General features: G+C 45.0%; 1 protein-coding gene across 2 annotated transcripts in view; it reads left to right on the top strand.

Moving 5' to 3' along the window:
• Window positions 1–3781: 3781 nt before the first annotated feature.
• The window catches only part of plxdc2b (plexin domain containing 2b), a 73734-nt gene continuing 56473 nt past the window's right edge, over window positions 3782–21042 (top strand). For both annotated transcript variants that reach the window (XM_035142143.2, XM_035142140.2), the window contains exon 1: window positions 3782–3924. In XM_035142143.2, coding sequence (XP_034998034.1) covers window positions 3831–3924 — 94 coding nt within the window. In that variant the 5' untranslated portion in view covers window positions 3782–3830. The remainder of the gene's footprint in view (window positions 3925–21042) is intronic.

Below are 21042 nucleotides of genomic sequence, written 5' to 3'. Positions count from 1 at the left end.
AATATAATATTCTCTTCAAATCATAATTTTCCCACAGTTTAAATAGGGAAGGTTTTGCATATTCTGCAGAAAGATGCATTTGCAAGATGGCGTCCAAATTAGCAAACAATTTGCTGTTGAGCCGCAGAACAACTAATGCTAATAAGGTTTGTCGCCATGAATGACCTCCTGTCACATAACTTCATCATCATTTGACATGTCACCACTTCAAATCACTGGGTTCCAATCTGAGGTCAGTGGGTCCCTTCTGATCGGTCTGCACGTCGGATTATGACGCTCACATCGGGACAATCGAACACGGGACAGTTCAAATCTAATATTCACAAAATCTGGGTTTAGCTGCATTTACTGGGGGAATTTGGAAGCATCCATATTTCCTCTTGTTCACCTCAGTGAGATATACGAGAGCTTTCAGAGAAATACGACCTCCCCGGTTGTATTTATGACCTGGATGTTGATGTAAGTGCTCTTCAGAAGTCAGAAACTTATAATTATGTTAACTCCAATACGACAGGAATGTAGCATGAGGCCCAAGCGACTCAGGTGAAGATGATTTAGCTCTTCTCTGTCTGGAGGAAAAAGGGAAAATCCTCAGATGCAAACTTTCTTTCCTGAAAGATATTAACAACTGAAAAACTCCAAACCTCTTTTTTCCCCCCTCAAATCACACCTAAATGAAGTTGTGCAATAGAGCAAACCTTTTTCAAGTTTCCACTCAGAGCAAAGCTAAATCATTGCGTGCTTTCAATGTCTCGTTGATGTGATTATGAGATGGAAAAGCTAATAATCAGCCGCTCTGATGCAAAGCGAGACCGAGCTCGTCCTGCCCGGGGTTGGCAGTTTCTTACCGCCACACGGCCTCTTTGTTCTCCGCTGATTGAGCAGCCAAGCATCATAAATGCTGCGGTGACAGGCCGCTCTGCTGCTCGACGAGGGGAACCCAGCCCCAGACAGTGAGCGCTCTTTGGAAAATGTACGCTCGCCACCACCCTTAACCTGATGTTGCTGAGAGCCTCCCATGTCATTTCATTAATTTGGTCGCAGACGTCTCAACGCTCTTTAAGGTCACCCTGGGGAGACACACAATATGGCGTGGGCTCAAGCCAAGCGAAGTCTCACGGTATCTGCGACTTCCTGTACGTCACGCAGGGGGGGAAAGACTCCGAGAAGGTTGGAGAGACGGTGAAAGAAGAGAGAGATTTTCTAGAGTGGTCATCTGAGAAGTTCTCTCTCGCTCCAGTTGTGGAACAAGGTGATTAGAGCGGCAGACTGCATGAAGAGCTGCAGCCGCTGAGTCTCGACTGCTGTGATGATTAAACAGCAGAGAGTTGCAGCGAGGGGCCGTGTGGAGAAGTGCATGTGAGTGGATGAAGGATCCAGGAGCACTTTCCCAGCCTCTGCGGCCACGTTGTCACAGACTAAATCACATCTCATCCTTGTGTTGCATGATCCCATTGAGAGGAGCTTTATGGCTTAAATGGCTGCACTGCACTTAGCATTTTGTTTTACTTCTGTCTGTCTGGTTCAGGACTGTTTGTGTTTCCCACACAGAGATTTGATTTACGACCTCTCCAGAGCACAAGAGGTGCGAGCTGATGAAATCGAGCAGACGATGGCTCAGATTTATGTGAGAAAGCGGATGTGACACTATCATGGACGGCCGCTGTCAGCAGATATTTATTCGGGTCTAATGATAATAACGACTGCACGCTTGCAGACCCCAAAGTCAAATTCATGCACGACTCTGCCTTTTGCACTGTCACTGACATTTTACACTGTCACTGACATTTTGCACTGTCACTGACATTTTGCTGGATCTGGCACAAACCAGCAGCAGTGAAACAAATCCCCTCACCGCTGCCACACCCACTCTGTTGGCAGTCGTTACAATATGTAGAGATAATGGGACTGCAGGTTTGGAGTGGCAAGTGAGGATAATCAAGGTAATTACTGACTACTGACTAAACTGTGGCAGTGATTACCATTTATTGATCTGTTTTCATTTGGGAGTCTGACTGGATCACTGTGAGACACCCGCCAAGGATTTGTTGCTCTTAGGTTTTTGATTATAAACACTAAAAAGTCTGAAAATCCTTTTAGCCTCCCCACCAAAAAATTACTTTCAATGTTTAATATGCATGCACACAAGTCAAGTGAATTATAAAAGGAGTCCTTTATGCGAGAGTTTCCTCTCTACATGAAGTTTTTCCATGACTGTGGTGCAGCTCCTGAATTCCCACAGCGAGTGTCTTAATTGGAACAAGCATGTGGTCCAAGTTCTCCTTCCTGCGCGGAATGAGCGCCAGCGAAGAAACGAGGGAGAAATATATGAAGTGTCGTCGTCCTGAGCAGAGAGAGAGAGAGAGGGGGAGAGAGAGAGAGAGGGAGGGAGGGAGGGAGGGAGGGAGGGAGAGATGTCTTGGAAAAACAAGAAAGATGTCACTGCCTGTCCACCATCACTGCCCGTCAATGTCTGGCTGCTTCTGAGAAGAGAAACCCAACCAACCTCTGATGTCTGTGATTTATCTATTATTAAAATATTTAGTTTTTAAGATTCAAACTGATAAAAAGCAGAATTAAACCTAATGCGTTTCCACACTGTCCATATAAGAAAGAAAACATGGGACTCACCTTATTTGGTGCAATGACAGTGTTTTAGGGTAATTTCTGTATTTTTACATGAATTAAATGTACAAGTTCACCTTGTAGCACAGGGTGAATACCAATCCAGACCAGAACATTGGGTTTAATGAGGTCAGAACAAAGCAAAGGTTTGAAAGGGGAATAAATGATTTTGCACATGTTGCTGTTATTCCTGATGTGGCCAATGTCAACTGAACATAATCAGGACATAACAAGATGCACCTGAAGAGGGCGCCCTCACAGTTCAATCACCTGACTACAGAGGTGGGACAAAGTTAGGACAGACAGATAGATAGATAGATAGATAGATAGAGAGAAAGATAGATAGATAGATAGATAGATAGATAGATAGATGAAAGATAGATAGATAGATAGATAGATAGATAGATAGAAAGATAAAGATAGATAGATAGAAAAGATAGATAGAGATAGATAGATAGATAGATAGATAGATAGATAAGAAAGATAGATAGATAGATAATAGAAAGATAGATAGAAAGATAGATAGATAGATAGATAGATAGAAGATAGATAGTAGATAGATAGATAGAAAGATAGATAGATAGATAGATAGATGAGATAGATTAGATAGATAAAGATAGATAGATAGATAGATAGATAGATAGATAGATAGATAGATAATAGATAGATAGAAAGATAGATAGAAAGATAGATAGATAGATAGATAGATAGATAGATAGATAGATAGATAGATGGACCGGAGCCTCACACAGACGGGGACTCATTGGCTCTGAGGAGCTGATGACGGAGGGAGCGCACCGTCTCCTCCAGGAGCGCATGAGCCTTCACTCTCTCTCTCTCTCACACGCACACACTGCACCTCCCTCCATCGGGGTGAGACCTGTGTGTTGAGCCTTCAAATGTCTTAACTTCCTTCTCCTCTTTCCGTATTGTTTTTTTTTTGCATCGCTTCGGAGGTGGAGACCCGTCAGGACGAGCGCGTCGCCTCCCCAGGAGCGCGCACATTGGCACAGGCTGGAACAAAACAGAGAGACGCAGCTCAGTGCAGCGCAGGCAGCTTTCCGTTTTAAAAGCAGCACGGGAGGCAGGAGAGTTTCGGAGTGCGCGCGGGGGAAGCGGTGCAAGTGTCGGCTGCACCAGGGACCGCGACGCCTTCTTCTGTGAATAAAAACACCCCCCCCGGATACCGGGACGAACACTTGGATATGGCGGGTGTGAAGGCGATCGACCTTCTCCTTGGAGTTGTTGTAGTTTTGCAGTGCGTGGGGAACGTCCGAGCCGAGATCACAGCCGCGGACGGTAAGAACCTGCAGCCACACCATGAAAGCATGAAGCTGGGCCACACTGAGTTTAGTCCCTGCAGAGCAGAACGTGCAGGAGAACAGGTTTTCTCTTGTGCATCAGGATGAGTTTGTTTCATGCTTTGATTTGATCTGAAGGAGAAAGAAACGAGAGGTCTTCTGTCCATGTGCTTGAAATGAAAGCAGAGGTTGTGTGTGTGTGTGCAGCAGAAAGAGGAGGCAGAGGCTCAAGGCTGTTGTACTTTCATTAGGAGTCATTAGACCTTTCGTTTCCTACTAACTTCCTTTTTTCCATCTAGATGAAAGACTTTGTTTTCCAATTATCATATTTTCCCTCCAATTAAAATCTTGAGTTCATTGCTTTGCTTTTTTTGCTCATGCATTTCCCACAGGATGAGCTCATCACTACTGTAAATCTTAAAACTGCTCTATTTACGTGAGAGCCTGGTGCTTTTTCTCTCATTGTTCTCTCTGCAAACTTGGAGGTGTCATCTGGTTCTGCAACTTTTACCAGACCTCAGATCAGAAACCTGCAGGAGAGTGCAGGTGCTTTCTCTGGAGCAGGTCCTGTGTTTCCTTCTGGCCCTCTTGATGTCCTTGATCACGAGACACAGTCCCCGCGTGGAGGACGAGAGCTCTGCAGTGTGAACAATATCTCTACTGTAAAGCCACAGCGTGTGCACCTAAAGTCTCGCACTAATCTCCCATCTAGTCCATTCCATACGCTGCACATACACCCACACACACCGGGCTCGCCCTCACACAGATGGTGGAGCAGGTCCATGCCAACTCTGGTGCTGCTCACACAGGCGAGCTCTTGTTTCCCAGCGTTTTTATTGCTGGCAGCGAATTTTCATCACGTATCAGATAGAGTTTGGCGAAATGTTCGTCCACTGACAGTGACTGTAAATGAATCCAGTGTGTGTGTGTGTGTGTGTGTGTGTGTAGACCACAGAGGAATGTGCGGCTCGGTTTGGGAGAGAGATGCTATCAGCTGTGTGTGACAAGCAAACACACACACACACACACACACACACACACACACACACACACACACACACACACATGCACTTTTTAGCTATCGTTCTCAGTCTGATTCATAAATTCAATCGTTCTCCTGGCTTGTGCTTCACTCTGGCTCATTTGACATCAGTGTTACAGCAGAAAACAACAGCTCGTTTCCTTTACATGCTTCCTCATGGAGAAACTGTCTGAATAAAGCTTGTGTTAGAGGTTACGCACTGAGGAAAACACCTAAACACCAACACCCACAATAAAAAAAGTCCATTAGTCCTTTCAGGGCCCCTCTCTGCTCCATCTCCTGCGAGCTGGACACAGTTAAACTCCAGTCCTCCAGTATCTAGGACAGTATTTTTAGACATCTGGGTGAGGTGCTTCCCTCGTCACAGGCCGACCTCCACTCTGCTGCTGCAAGGAGCAGCCGATTGTCCTTTCTTAGATTCATTAACAGAGCACATGGTCTTTGGTCTTTGCAAGTTCACTGGGAAGATGATCAAAAGCTTCCAGAAGCTCTGAGCAGCTCCAGTAGAGCCGGAGATATGAAGACTGGTTGGAGCTTTCATTCCCCCGTTTGCATTTATTAGTTAGATGAGCTGTGGAGCACATCTGGGCAAAATTACACAACATCCTGTGAGCTCAGAGCATTTTTCTGTCTAAAGCTTCCAGGCTGTGGCTCTGATGTTCACCCAGTGATACACCCACCGGTGCCACACTCACACAACATGGGACTGATTTTGGGGGTTAATTTGCACCCCGGTGTTTTTCTGGGAGTGGAATCAGAGATGCTCGCCGGAGTCTGGACAGCGTCTGAATCCGATGATAGCTGCAGCAGCGTGAGAGCAGGAGCGTGAGAGAGAAAGTCTTGCCTCCGTGCTGTAATGATGTGGTCTGGTTTGAAAGTCTGTGCTGAGGGCTGTTAATGTGCTAAGATCGTGGTCGCATGAGGAATTTTATTTGTTGCGGATGCTCCGAGTTGTGCTTTATTCGCTGGCGCAGGGAGGTTGAGGGTTAAGCCGCTCACAGGCAGCGGCGATGTGGACGTCTCCAGCTCCAGGGTGCCGCTCCTCATCCATCTTCCTGCCAGTAGCTGCCTCTGAAATCATACAAATACACAGGCAGAGGCAGGAGGAGTGTGAGCTGCACAGAAACATGCAGATAGATCAGAGAGTTAATGACTAGGGATGAGTTCTGGTCGCTGATTTAGATATTTATCTGGTTCCAAGTCGATTAACAAATCTCACATCTTTAATTCATGATTTCACTTGAGTTAGTCATTTTCTCTGATGCCACAGGTGTCTGCAAAGAAAAAAAAGTTCTCAGTAACATTAATACTATGCACATTTTTAATTTGTGCATAAAACCCGGAAAGAGGACGCTGGAAACTATAAAAGAAAAACTTGAAATTTTAGAAAAAGGGGTTTTGACTTGGCTGAGGTGCATGAGGGGGATTTAACAATAAATCCCAAATCCTACAAACGGCGATGGAAACAGACTCGCTGCATAAATCATGACGAACATAAAACCAGCGACTTAAATGTCACCCAAGTTTCCGCTCCACCGAAGAGAGGAAAAATACTGGCAGATGAAAACATCAGCCATCCGCCATGTTTTCTGCAGGTTTTTTTTGTTTGTTTCGAGGGTTGAGTGGCGTCTTCGTCTCGTTGCATCCTCGTCTTCTGAAGTAGTTGAATGACCCACTGTCTGGAGAATCCTGATAAACCCACTCCTAATATTCGAAGTGGCTGAAAATGTGCATTGATTCACATTTTCTTTTGCAGATGATAAAAAAACGTGGCTTACATTTGCACCAGTGCGCCCAGTTGCTCAGTGGGCGCCCTTTGTACAGAGGTTTGGGTCCTCATGCAGAGGTTCAGACCCGGCTGTTTGCTGCATTTCTTTCCAGCTCTCTCTTCCCTTTCATGCTAAATCTCAAATAAACACTTAGAGTTGAAAAAATATCTTCAAAACTATACATATATTTGCACTAAATATGCTTGGAAACTTGGCTACTCTTGTTTAATAGACTGACTGATCCAAAAAATATCGGTAACACTTCATGAAAGTCAACGGAAGAAGAGTTACTCAATCACTTATCAACTGGCCGTCTTGTTGTGTCGAAGGCTGGTCCAATATGAGTTTATCTAAACCCTAAACCCAACCTAAACCCAGCTGGTTTATGGGAAACCCAGTTGGCCAGTTTATAATGCAGAGGATTTCTCTCACCGGGTTGAGTCTACTTCAGTGAACCCTCTTGGAATCTCACCCCCGCCCTCGCTTCTCTTTCTGACATTGCACATTTCAGAGCGGACAGAATGAGCTAGCCTCTTTATTGGCCGTCTGAATGACCTGCTGAAAGGAGCTGCCTTGAATAGATGACGGGGGTGGGGCGGTATGTGGAGGGCTGAGAGATGGGTGGTTGGCGGCGGCGACCGGGATTATTGTGCTGCCCTGCATGCGGTGAGTGCGAGCCACGCCGTGCACTGCGGAGGCAGGGAGGCGGCAGGGTCATACCCCCGCACCAGCATGCCACAGCAGCACCAGGCTCCCCCATTAGTCACGCCGGGGCCCTTGTCGCTCCAGCTCCGCCCCCCCTCCGCTCTGGGAAGAAGCTCAGTCTGACGGCTTGAGAGGGCTGGAGTTCAATAGGCTCAGAGACAAAGAGCCAAGAGGCCACTGGTTAATGAAACCCAGCGCAGTTAAGCTCCTCTTTAGCTCCTTCTCATTGTCTTTCATGTGGTTCAAAAAGTTCCTCCACTTCCAGTTGCTCCAGCGCCCCGGCCGAGTTATCACGTAGAGTAATCACTCCCTGGCCTTCTCCTCTGCTCGTGTGTTTGATTTGTTTAGAATAAAAAATCTGGAACTTTAACATTCAGCCAGTTTTTGAAAAGGTCAAAGGCAGGAGGCAGGAGACGGGAGATTAACGAAGTGACCTTGATATGTTGCAACACAGTGAGTCATGACCAGCATTTTCCATCCACGATAAACATCCCCTTTGCATCATAGTCGGGCCGTTATCTGCTCCTCCGGTTGACTCGGCTGCCAGAGGAGATGCTGGATCATCGGCCGGAGAGTGAAATGAATAGAAAGCTTTTTTATGTCGGTGGGAGGAGTTGTGTTTTTTCTTTTCTTTCTAGGGGAGTGAGTGAGAGGATAACGAGCCGAGGGAGGAGGATGGGTAAATGTTCAATTCCCCTCCTGTGCCGACCGGCCACAAAGTGCAAGAGGAGATAATTACAGAAGCGTAAATATCACGTTTTAAAATACTGTGGGTGATCAGCATCGATTACAAGAGTAAGGAACGCGGTTTCGGATTTGGTCGGTTGTGTTGACTTTCCCTTTCCGGCTTCATTTCCTGAACCAGTTCGTTATTTCCTGTTCGAGTGAGTCAATGTAAATTGACAGGATTTACCAATGTGCCAAAATATGCATGACATAGAAACATAGTTGAATTTGTCTTCATGTGATTTTATTTCGGGGTAATGCCAGCACACGAGGAGCCAGGAAATAGTGGTTAGTGGCCCAAACTCAGATTCACACTGTAGTGAAACAATGGGAAATGAAGCCAGAATGAAAATACAGCGCACACAGACCCCTGCAGGTGGCCATATTGCAGCTGTACATCAGAACTTTAACCAACCCCCTCTAAATGTGAAAATTATATACGTCTCCCGCTGCTTTTTCACGCAGCGCCTGCACCAAAGTGATGAAACAAATCCAGAGACGCGCTCACTGTAGACGGCTTAAAGCGGCGGCTCTTCAAAGGGGAGCCAAGTGTTACATGCTCCTCTGTCATGACGGAGCGGAGAGAGCGCGATGTTCCGGGGGAACTGAGAGAAGATAAAGTGCAACCACCCAGCAGATGAGCCAGTCACTCCCACCCTGCAGCAGCCTTCATATCCTGGGCCCAGCAGGAGCGACGGCTTGGCTTTGTCCCACAAAAACAAAGTGTCACTCACGGAGTTTGCGGCATGCTGCTACATGCCTCTGCCTACACGTGCAACTGCGTGTGAACATTTTCCTTCTCACACTCCGGGACTATCAGCGTCTGCCTCTCAGATATAGTACAGCTGTTTTCACTGCCGCTTTTCTTGCTTTTTACTCTTTAATATTTTTTGAAGTCAGGCAGCAGCGAGCGAAGCAGATGGAGTGGAGAGTCGATATGTTGCTGTAAGGACCAAGTCTTAGTCCTCTGCAGTTTCTGAAGACTGGAGGCCTGGTCGAATCCTCTTAATATTAAATAGACCCTCTGATGGAAACACGTCTGATGTTTTTCTCAAAGAAAAACTGTTTTTTGTATCATTTCCTTAGTCTTGTTTTGTAAAATAATGATTTTTAAACAAGTTAAAGCATCTTTGTTGGTTGCATCTCTCCACAAAGTGATATAAGGCTGTAATAAATGATTCTCTGTGTATTTTACAGTTTGCAGATGGTGTCCAAATCTAATTACATAAAATCATAAGTGTAAGGAATGGATTGTGTGATTGTTGCAGAAGCTACAAGCACATGTAAACACAAGTACACAATAAAACTAGTACGGTACTTGCTTCAAAGACCAGGTTTATTTCACAATATACTTTATGTTGTGGGGTTGAATGTTATACTTCCAGTAGCACATCCATTGTGTAGTATCCCTGCTTTGTGTCGGAGCTGGTATAATCGGACAATCTGGAACGCCTGGTCAGTTCCAGCTAACGCTCTATCGGTCAGATGCGACAGCTTGAACAATACGCACACCCCTTTGTCAGCAAAATGAAAAACACCTTCATTTACTTAAGTGAGCGCAATTGCATTTGAGCTGACCCCATGACCTCAGCTCAGATTGATCTGCTTATTGGCGTGTTCATCATGTTAATAGCCCCCGTCACCCCCACAGCCATCAATTACAGTTTTATTACATGCAGGTTCCTCCCTTCTCTAAATCAAACACACCAGATGTAACATGTGGCCGTCGCCATGATTATACCATGACGTCTGCTGGAGCTTCACATACTTGAGCGTGTTAAGTTTTGAGCCGTGCCAAGCGAACCCTTGCAGACATTGATGTGTTTTCCTTGCCGCACGTCCAACACCGCTGACTTTGTTACTCTGCCCGGAAAGTGTCTCCACGTCCCCTGTCCAGAAGTTTCTGACAAAGAACATTTATGCCTGAGGCAACAGACTGAAAGATTTTGATGGGCCAGAGCACTTTTGAGGGTGAAAATGAAAAAGGTTTACAGCCACAGGTGTATTTCTATGTGACACGAAGGCAAAGAATACACTGTGACTTTGAAGACTGCCTCAAAGTTGTCTTTGGTTTGCCACCTCACATATATAATGTGTATAGGCCGAGCAAATCTTTAGGATCTAGGAAAAAGGCTCCTTCTTCAAATCCCAGTTTGGCCGGGGTCTCTTCTCTGTGGAGTTTACATGTTCTCCATGTGTCTGAGTGGGTTTTCTCCAGGTACTCCGGCTTCCTCCCACAGCCACATGCAGACTAGGGTTAGATTAATTGGTGACTCTGCGTCAATTGCCCAATGTCCTAGTATGTGTGGAATGGTCCGCATTGTTCTGTGGCTTTTATTCGAGTAATTCACTCCTGAATGAGTCACGATGACTTCTTGTAATACGTCTGTAAAGGCCTCAGCTGGCTCTGCTTGGCCTCACTGTTCACCGCTTGACCCTTCAGGAGTCAGGACTGCCAGGAATGGATAGATAAAGGATTCTTCCCAGAAACCAAAAGAGGGTTTTTTCTGGAAGTCAGGGTGATTTTTGTTTGGAGCCTGTTGTTGTGGACAAGCTTGTTCCAGCATCTCCCAGCTGTCCAGCCCTTAAGGCGGTGCTGAGCTCACCCTGAAGCTGTAAACATTCGGCCAATTGGCAACACATACACGATGAGAGATGCACTTGTAGCACAATTCTTCTTTTGACGTGATCAAACATTCTCGGTTAAACAAATGTGAGCTAAACAACACAAAAAAAAAGAAGAGAACTTCAACAAGTGATTCTGGTAAATGAGGTTCGGTTGGTGCCAGGTGTTCAGGTTTCTGCCTCTGTGCCAATGCTTACTCGCTGAAAGTTGCGCCCAGTAGCCCTTGAGCACAGAGCCGGGGAACAAAGGCTCGCTTTGAGGCTCCCTGATGATGAATTGCAAGGTGTACCAACCGCCTTTTGTGTGTGTGTGTGTGTGTGTGTGCTGCTGCGTTTGAGTCGCGAGAAAGTGGGGGAGACTGCGGGCGGTTCCCATGCGCTGCCCAGGTAACAAGACACTCTCACGTCTTAATCCAGAGGCTTGTCATGCACTGAACGTGGGAGTTAATTGTGTTTTCTTGTACCGTCTGGCAAGCGCAAGCGTCCTGGTAATGAAGGGAGGTCCGGGTGTGGTGAAGGGTACACATGTTATGATCCAGAAGGCAACAACATATCGATGTAATGGGCGCAATAAATCAAATTCTGTGGGTTTGGCTCCGTGAGAAGCAGAAAATTGGCTGGTCTGCAAGTCCCGGTCTGACAATTTAAAGTGGCATGTCTATTAAATACTGGTGTTTGTTATACGAATAAGTGGGTTTGAATATGTCCAGCTTGTTTGCACTTTAATATTTTAGCATTTCTCTTTCCTTCCCTGCTGCGTTCTTCATATGTGAAAGGCAAACTCGGCCCCAATTGTCCGGACATTTTCAAGTTCGTGTCTGAAAACATATTCAGACATGTTAGAAATATATTACACTCTATTTCCAGCAGCATGGTGTTGTATTAAAATGGTAAATTAGACTATTTTTCATCAGCTAACGGTGTCCTGTCCAAGGGAGGTGATTAATGGTGTTTGCCGCGAGGGGAATTCTCTGTGTTTGTGACCATTAGAAGGTGTTTATGTGAAAGCTGTATCGTCAGATAGGAGCCTGAAATCCACATCGCAAAGTGGCAATTGACTCCCATTTAGAGGCCTTTGTCTCCTGTGCCCCAGAAAAGAGCTAATTAGATGGCGGGTGAATTAGTGGGAGCGGTTTAATTATGAATGTGATATCCATGTCATTGCAGAAAGGTAATAAATGTCGGGATCATAGTGGGTTTGGAACGAATGATTAGTGAACGACGTAAAACCATGCGTACACAACGGGTCAGCTACCGACAGATGTACAACTACTGGGTTACAGAAGTACGGTGGCCTTAGGGGTCAAAACACAACAACATTTTACACCATTAATTCTCAGAAAACAACAGCAAAACACATATTTTTCAGTTTAATCCCATTTTCCAAAACCTGTTTTCAGTTTAGTCGTCTTGTTTCCAGAAATATTTTATATATTTTGTGTAATGTTAAAAGTGTTTTTGTTGCTTTTTGTTTTTGCATTTTAATTAAAGTTGTGTCGTTGTATTTTGAACCTTAGAGCCTCCGTACAAAGGAATAAATAAAGTAGGTCTCTCATTTGAGAACACCCCCTCTCGTTCTGCTGTTGCTGTGCGTTTAGTCGTTTATCATCACACCGAAGTCCCTCTGGAACCAAAATATGCATCTCGGCTCGAGGAGGTCCACGTATTGATTAAATGTCCGGCCGACTCCCCCGTCCCCCAAAGGCCTGTTGTCTCACAGACGCTGGAGGTGCTGGAGGTGCCACTGCACTGTCATCATCAATACGGGAACTGAGATAAATAAAAGGGTTGTGGGATGTAATTTGACATCTGTGATGCAATCCATTTCCCCTGTGTGTTTTTTGTTTTTGGCTTGATGAAATGAAAAAGAGCTGCTTCCCAGAACGTATATTGAATGGAGGTCAAATATGAGCTGCCCTCTACCCAGAGAGCTTCAAAACCAATGATACTGTTTGTGCCCCTTGAAAATCCAATCCATCAACAAGGAGAGAGCACTGAAAAGCTGGTAGCATGAATATGAAGTAGTTACTTGATGTCTGCCCCAAATGACTCGCAGATGTGCTGGAGCTTTTCAAGGCACCCTACCCTTCAGTCAGTCCCACAAAAATCTACTCATTTCAATAATCATTTCCCTGCTGGTGTTTGTGGCACAACAGGATTTTAAACATGTAATTCAGTGTCACTTTGCCATTTTTCCATTAATAAGAGCTGAATCCATTTGAAGTGTTAATAAATATTCTTTTGACGGCTGCTCTGGTCACAGCAGAGATGATGTTCTCATTGATGTTCAAGGATTTTTGATGCTTACTGCATTAGACACACACCAGAGTACCAACCCAAATAGGAAATGGGTTTGAGAAAGTGCCGTTTAAGGTGACGATTCCTCTAATGAACGCAATAGAAAAAAAAATCCTCCGCAAAGAAAGAGGAAATGAGTCAAAAGCTGTGTATGCCAGCGTTGTCCCGAAAGTAAAGAGAAGTTTGACTGTTTACTGTCGAAAGCTTTCCTGCTGCAGGGCTGTTTTTTAAGCAGAGAGTTTGTGGGATGTTTTTTTTTCCCCCTCAGTGGTTCAGAGGATGAGCTCAGATCGCAGCAGACGATCGGATCATCACATCTCACGCTGAGGGAAATACTGACTGTTATTGTTTGCACATCATCTCTGCAAGCAATTAGGACGGATCGGATGAATCTGTGGGTTTACTGAAAGGTCAGGGCCGATGCTCGCTCTGTCTGCGTGTTCATCTGGACCGCTTTGCAATGAGCTTGTGTATTTGTTAATGTGTGAGTCCTGCACGTGTTATTGAGGTTATCGAGCAGCCACTTTGCAGCGAACCATCAGGAGCTGACACCTATTGATTGTATCGTGTGTTAACAGACTGACGGGTGGGTTCGTTTGGGATCACGTTGAAGGTCAGGGGAAACTCGAAATGGCGTTTGTGTTTGTTCGTTGGTTGGTTTGTTTGTCAGCAGGATTTTGTCAAAACTATATATCCACGAAATTTGATGATACACGGATTTCCCGGGGAATAACATCTTTCTGCCTGTCCAGACTAGTTTTCAAACTAAAATGGGGCTGGCAGTGTTTCCAAGCTCCTCTGTTGTAGGTGCTTGAAAACTTTAGTGTGGACAGTAGTAAATGTAGCTGCAGTGAAAACTAAAAAAGTTGTGGTATAGATGGAGCCTGAATTTAAGGGGACTGTTGGGCCTTGGCAAATGAGTGCCATGTTTTATTTGTTTCTCAGTTGTACCAGAGCCTCAAGGTGTCCTCTGTGAATCGAAAGGAAAAGAGTTTGTAGACAGTGCAGTGGACACATTGGCAGGTATCCACCTGGGGAGTGACATTAACTGCTGCTTAGTCCCATCAGTGATTTAAGGGTTTTGTCTCCGTGTCAGGATTTTAAAACGCCAGGTAAAGCACAGGATGCTGTTGTTAGGGGGAACATTGTAGTTGTGAGTTTTGTCAGTTGCCATTTGTCCGCCACAGATCGACCCATAAAAGAGAAACAGCTAAAACTGGTCTTATAGCTTCAGTTCAACTTTTAAGGGCAAAAAAGAGAAGACAAACTAACTTGGAACATCTCTAGTCCTGCTGCTGATTCCCCAGCTTCCTGTCAGCGTTCCCATGTCACCTGCGATTAGCCGGCGAGCTCCATCGGTCGGTCGCCTGCTGCCTCTGCTGCCACGTGGCGGCCCAGACTGACCCCGAGCAAATGACTGAGGATGTGTTTTTAATTAAAGGTGGAGGTCACAGTAATCTGCCGCCGAGAACAGAAGCCAGTCTGGGTCTGTATCCAATATGGTCTTATCTGCTTCTGCCATGTCTGTCAATTACATATTCTATCTCTCATTCCCCTTGTCCCAACCATTTTTTCCCCGTTTTTTAGAAATCTTTAGCTGTGTCGTCCATTATGTGAGTTCAGATGAGTCGCCTGTTCTTCACCTGCTGCAAGCTCGGCCTGAAAAAGAGTCTGGAAATCGATACCGCACTGAAAACACTGGGGTCGGCCCCTGAGGGAAGAGAATCTGAATCAATATGCTAAAATCACACTCAGTCACCGTGACACCGATGTCACAGCAAAACAAAATCACACAGGTTTCCATGAGTCTGGAGACTGAATCGACCCCTGGAGCGTCGGGGACTGTTGAGCTCAAGCAGATATTTTATTATTTTTGGCCTAATGTGTGAGGACATCTGTATTTTACTGTTCAAAATCTCCTTCAAAAACATGTGTCTGTTACATCCTGCACTTTACTGGTTTAAGATCCCAGTTGGTGAGTAAAGCTTTAATATCCCAGAGGAACAATTTGGCTTCTAGACAGAAATCAATCAATAATAATAATAATAATAAACACAGAGAAAGTACAGCCATAAAAAAGTACACAGTTTAACTGTCAGTTTTCCTGATGATGATTGACTGAAGAGTAGCAACTGGGGAAAAGCCAGAAGTACCACTGCTGCATTCAAAGCAAGTAAAATGCTAAATTACATTTTGTTCCAATAGCTGATAAAATCGACTGTAGCAGATGTTTTTTAGTCTCCCTTTGGAGAAGTGAAGATTCAGGAGAGTGAATTCACCCTCTAGTTAGAATACCTGTGCTTTCTGTGTGGCCTTGATTTAATTTACATTAAATTTAATTTGAAACTTTGTCCCCGTTCAGCCATTTATCATCCACTGATATTGGACGATAAAGCAGCAACTCACACAGAAAATAGTGTTAAAACAACAGAAGTGGCTTCATTGTGTTGCTTCAGGTACCAGTGAGTCAGGAATTCCAGGAAGTCCAGTTCCAGTAATGGATCCACGTGCTTGAAGGTTTATCAGAGGCTAAAAACTCTGCACAGGTTTATGAGACTCAGAGACACGACTTTACGACTGGAAATATACAGTATCAGCATGTACTTTATGTTTTATTGCAACAAGTATGAGGTTTACAGTAGAAAGATGCTGTTTATGTTTTAAAGTAATCTAAATCGAGTGTATGTTTGTGGTAAGAATATAACCTCAGTATAACCCTGTGTTCTGGACACTGTGTGACACTGATCTCATTGTAAAGAATGAGACGGCTGTGTTTTGCTGAAAATGGGTTTGAACGAGGCTTAAAGTGCGTCTCAGCCCGATGGGGTTGAGCTCAGGGATTTGTGCTCAGTCAAGATCCTCCACACAGAGTAGGGGACGTCATCATGTTGGACCCTCTCTAAATGTGTGACACACGCTCAGAAGCATCATGTCCCTGTATCCTGTAGCATTAAGACTCACCAGGACTTTAAATCCCCCACGTCTGGCCATGTAGTGCGGCTCAGGGCTTTACAGGCCTTCTGCTTGTTGTGAGAGCTGAAAAGTTAAACTCTCCTGAAATATGATGTGTCACAAAGTGGAAATCCAGGGAGACAGTGCACAGACAGTCAGTGTGACAGCACGTCCCCTGTGTCGACTCCTGACCTTTCCTCGCCGCGAGGGAGGATTCAAACTGTATCCCTGACTTTTCATATCTCTGTCTGGTGGCAAGGGAGGCAAAGACATTAACACTGCGGTGCCGGCCTGCGACCGAATAAAGCACCCACCAACACACCGTGGAAAAATACCCCCCAAAATGTAAATATAAGTATTATATTTACTATATTTTACAAGCTTCAGTAAAGACTTTCACTCAGGGCTGGGAAATCAGTCCCACAGGAGACTGATTGATGTGAGAGATTTGTGACTAAGCCTTTAAGAGCATTTTTATATTATTAATACATCTCGTGTAATTGCGTCACCTGAAAAGTTAATGGGAGAGCGAAACAGCATCTTATCAAATACCTGTCTTTTCACTTGTCACTGTGTTTCATCAACTGTCAACCGTTTTGGCAGCTTCGACAAGTCGTTGAGCTCCTCCTTGTGTTTCCAGGCCGTCCCTGTCTTGTGAACGTGATGTCTCAGGAGCGCCTCGAGGGAATTTCTTTCAATGTGGCACAAATGTTCACTCTGACTTGAGGATGATTCTGATTTGAGTTCGGTGCTCAAAAGTCAAATGTCACTCAAGAATTTATACACTTGGACAAACTTTCACAAAAAACGTCTAATAGGATAAAATAAAGAAGTGATGACATTTTATCTTTTATCACAGGTCAATTTCACTGTGACATCATAATCTTCTGCAATAACACATTTCTATCCATTACTCGACGCCATAACTCAGCAACAGAAACATGACACACGGACCATATTTCCTGAGACTTGACTGGTCGGCGGAGGCGTGCGACCGCAAGGCGGTGATTCAAGTGTCATCACAACGTTTGCAGGGAACACTTTCAAAACATTCTGCTGTAAATCTTTGTTTACAACAGAATGACACTGACAGGGAAAAGCCACGGGGGGGCTTTTAAAGTGGTCTGGGTCAGTGGAGCCTGGTATGGTTTGTTTTTTTCCAGAGAACAATACTCTCTGTCTGTCTCTGTGCTTAAACTCCGGGTTTTTGTACCTCAGCTGTCAATCAAGCACACAAAGCTTTTAACTCACGAGGCCTGGAGCTCGTCGTTTGAAGAATAAAATGTAGGCTTTTTTGACCACTTGCTGACAGAGGAAATAATATTATCACTTTGTTTTCGCAGTGAAGGATGTTTTCACTTGTGTTTGTTGTTTGTTGTTTGAAGATTGCTAAATGGATTTCCAACTTGATGGATTTTGGCACAGATCTGTACCAGGGGTGGATCCAGGATTATTTTCACTTTCTTTAAAATTGCATCGTTTTATTTTTGGCATTTTACTGCAGCTTAACTGTATCTATGGGGACCACTGGTTCCAGTAACTACATGAATGTAACTCCACCATTCACTCTTCTTGTAGCTCTTTTTTGTTCTCCACCGACTCCTGAAGGAAATACGTTGCTCTGCAGCTTCCAAATGCTCCACTGTGTTCACCGGCTAGTTGCTGACTTTTTTTATCTGTAAATCATTCTTCCCTTTTGTTGATATCTAAGCTTACATCTAACGGAAGTGGTGGAAAAGTTTCCTTTGTGTTCTTTGGTGTTGTTTGTACGAGCAGGTTGTATTGCAGGATAACTTGCATGTTGGCAGGTAAACCTTGTCTGGGCCTCGGTGACACAGGGAGATTTTGGTGCGTTACCCCCGGGGTGCTGGTGTCCTGTGGCAGATTCCCAGTGACAGGCCCCTGTCTAGACATGGCAGGCAACACATCCCGCTTTATATGAAGCTACAATCACGTTGACAGGAAGGTAATGACAGGCCCTGTCTCTCTGCCACCCGGGCTGTCCCACTCTTTGCTGTTGCCGAAGGGGATTTGCGGAGTGATTGACGATGATAATTCGACCCTGTCTGTAAGGGCGTCTCTCTTTATGGCGTGGCATCGCTGTGAGGGGCTGATTGTCTCGGCGGTCGCAGGATATCTGCTTCCTAGAATTTATCGGACGCTTTACTAACAGCATACTTTGAATGCCGTGTTTTGGCAGTTCCTGGTTGAAAATCATCTCGCTGGGTTCAGTGCAGATTTCCGCTCGGTGAAAATCCTGGGATTCGGGGGTTGCGGACGGAAAAGACAGATGGGAAAACCATGTGGGACCGCACATCTGGAGGTTTGGCCGTAGAAAGAGGACAATGAACAGAGGCGGACACGGAGAGAGGTTTGAGAGGGGAAGAAAACTGCATCAACATCTGAGCTCATGCACCACGGGGTCAAACAGCTGGAGCGACATCGGCTTCCTTTCAGGCACCGTGCAGATCGGCATCCTCAATTCGGCGGCTGATTTTGTGAGCCGTGAAAGCGCAGATACAACTTCCGTGAATTAAATGTTTTAATGGCTGTAATTTTGTTTTCAAGGGAGCGTTCTGACTCTAAACATTGCATCGCAGGAATTGTGGAGTGCAATCTGCTCTGTGAAAGGTCAAAGCTCAAACTGAGGCAGCGAGAAGATTCCTGACATAAGCTTGTTAGCACAGCGAGTCTTTTGCTGCTTTTCTTGTGTCAGCAATGTTCCCTCACCTCTTTGACTTTGACTGTTTTGTCTCTTTCTCGTCTGTCACTCCTATTCGTTCACAGAAAGTGTCGACAGACACGTTCACATTGTCGCGGGCAAACAGAGGCTCCACTGTTGTCATGCAAAGCCGAGACTTTTTTAAGAAAGAAGTGTTGAATTTTGTGCAGATGTCTTCCAGCTTTATTTCCCCACTACCGTCCTGTGTCTCTGCTGCAGATGTGAAGGCTTTTGTTCTCCTCATCCCGGCTTCTCTCTGAGCTCTGGATAGTCTCAGCGTGTGTTGTCCAGGAATGCGTTCATTTATTTTGTTATTGAATAGTACCAGAGTGTGGATGTTTCATCATAAATAAAGCACAGTCAAACAGGTTTTTGAAAGGGTGGCATTATGCCTGTCTTTGAGGAAGAGACCAAAGTCCCTCCAGCTCTAAAACTTCAGGGTTCGACCTCAGAAGAAATAAAATAAAATAATTTTCCTTTAAATCACTGATTCAGGATCTCTCTGAAGTTTTTTGGCCCAAAATGACTGAATGTGCACAAAAGTTTGATGATTTTTGATGACATTCAGTCCACACACATTCATTGTCCCCAGAGGATCAGTCCTTATGACTTTTGTGAACCTCTGACATCCTCCATTAGCACCAATTAGCTTTAATTGTTATCGCGGTGTGAAGTTCATTGGCAGCTGAGATAAAAAAAATTTTTTTTAAATAACCAATTAAAACCAAATTTATGACCAAATACCAATAAAACTAATGAGATCCCTCAGCTGAACTTTATTTTTAGTGCATATTAGCAAAAGTTAGCATGCAAACATATCAAACTAACAGTGAACACACCACATCTGCTAAAAATAAAGATTTAGTTTTCCTCGTCTCTTTGATGTGACTCGCAGCCTCTTCCAGGAGTAGATGGCGCTTGACTGTGTTGACAGTGCGTGCAGTAAATTATCTGGATGGCCTCCACGTGTGTTTAGTCTGTCGTCCAAGTATCTTGGAAGGTCAGATTAAAAAACACGGGGGGGAATTTATCTCCGCGCGTTTGCAATAGGTGCAGTCGTTTCAGAAATCCTTGTGCGGTGATTGAGGTGTAGATCAGTTCACGACGCCGGATGCATATCAGCCCTGATTGATGATAATTGCCGCGAAATAACTGATACCCAATTTGTCAGCTGGCAGACGAGACACAGAGCAGATCACGTGAAACGTATTTCAGCGCGAGGACAAGCCTGTTAGTCAAGGTCATTCTCTGCACTTCACTGAGTGTCAGCGACATGTTCCTGCAGGTCCGCGTCTGGGTGGTGACCCAGTTCCCCGTCTGACAGGCTCATAAACACCTCGCGGCAGACTGATTAGAGGGAACAACAGCCCCACACACGACTGTACCGTCTTTATAGACTTTGTAAAAGAGCCAGGGGCGTCATTATGCAGTTTTACACAGTGCTCATCATATGCTGCTGAGGGACAGGTCTATATAATCACTACCTGGCCTTGTTGCCTACACTTCTACAGGTCCAGAGTGGAGGATGTATAGAGACGCTCTCGTCCGAGACAGATCACCACATCCAACCTCTGCCTGGCTACGTTCCCACTGTGGCTTTGTTGGATGTTCTCTGCCTCTGAGTTTGATGAGACCTGGCGTATATAAGATAAAAGCTGCATTCACTGAGCCCAGGCCTTTCTGTTGGAGGCTGAAATACCTCATCTCTGAAGTCTTTACTTTTCCATCAATACTCTTTAATCATTCCTCTCTTAAGTTTTGAAGCCAGAGTCAGACAGCGATGGCAAATCGATCAGAGTAAGAGGCACAATGTCATTATCTGCCAAATGTTATGGTTACGATTGGACCAGGACCAAAGAGAAGTCTCGATGCACTGTGTCTTTGCCAGCCAGTAATGTCATGTTAATGCTGTAATTGTTTTCCTTGTCAAACAAACTTTGTGATTCTCTTCCCAAGGACAGAAGTTTACTTTTTAGACACTGATGAAGGATTAGCGTTCCCTCACGCTAATCATTGGCACTGGACAGATTTGTGCTGCTCTGAGACTCTGCAAGACAAAATGAAACTGCTGCATCAGACGACCACCTCTGTGTGGCAAACAACACTCCCAGTGTGTGTGTGTGTGTCTGTGTGTAATAAGAGCTCGTTGTTTTCTACCTGTAAAGCCCCCGGCAGTGTGTCTCCTCTGAGAAAGGTGGTGTCAAGTCAGAGGATAGTGTCTGCAGCAGCTCTGTGTAACACAGTGACTCAGCCGCCCCTTCTCCTCCTCTTTGAATG

The sequence above is a fragment of the Hippoglossus stenolepis genome, chromosome 19 (genome assembly GCF_022539355.2).
Source record: "Hippoglossus stenolepis isolate QCI-W04-F060 chromosome 19, HSTE1.2, whole genome shotgun sequence".
NCBI lineage: Eukaryota > Metazoa > Chordata > Actinopteri > Pleuronectiformes > Pleuronectidae > Hippoglossus > Hippoglossus stenolepis.
The sequence above is the reverse complement of the archived record's forward strand: the minus strand, read 5'-3'. Positions and strand labels throughout refer to the sequence as shown.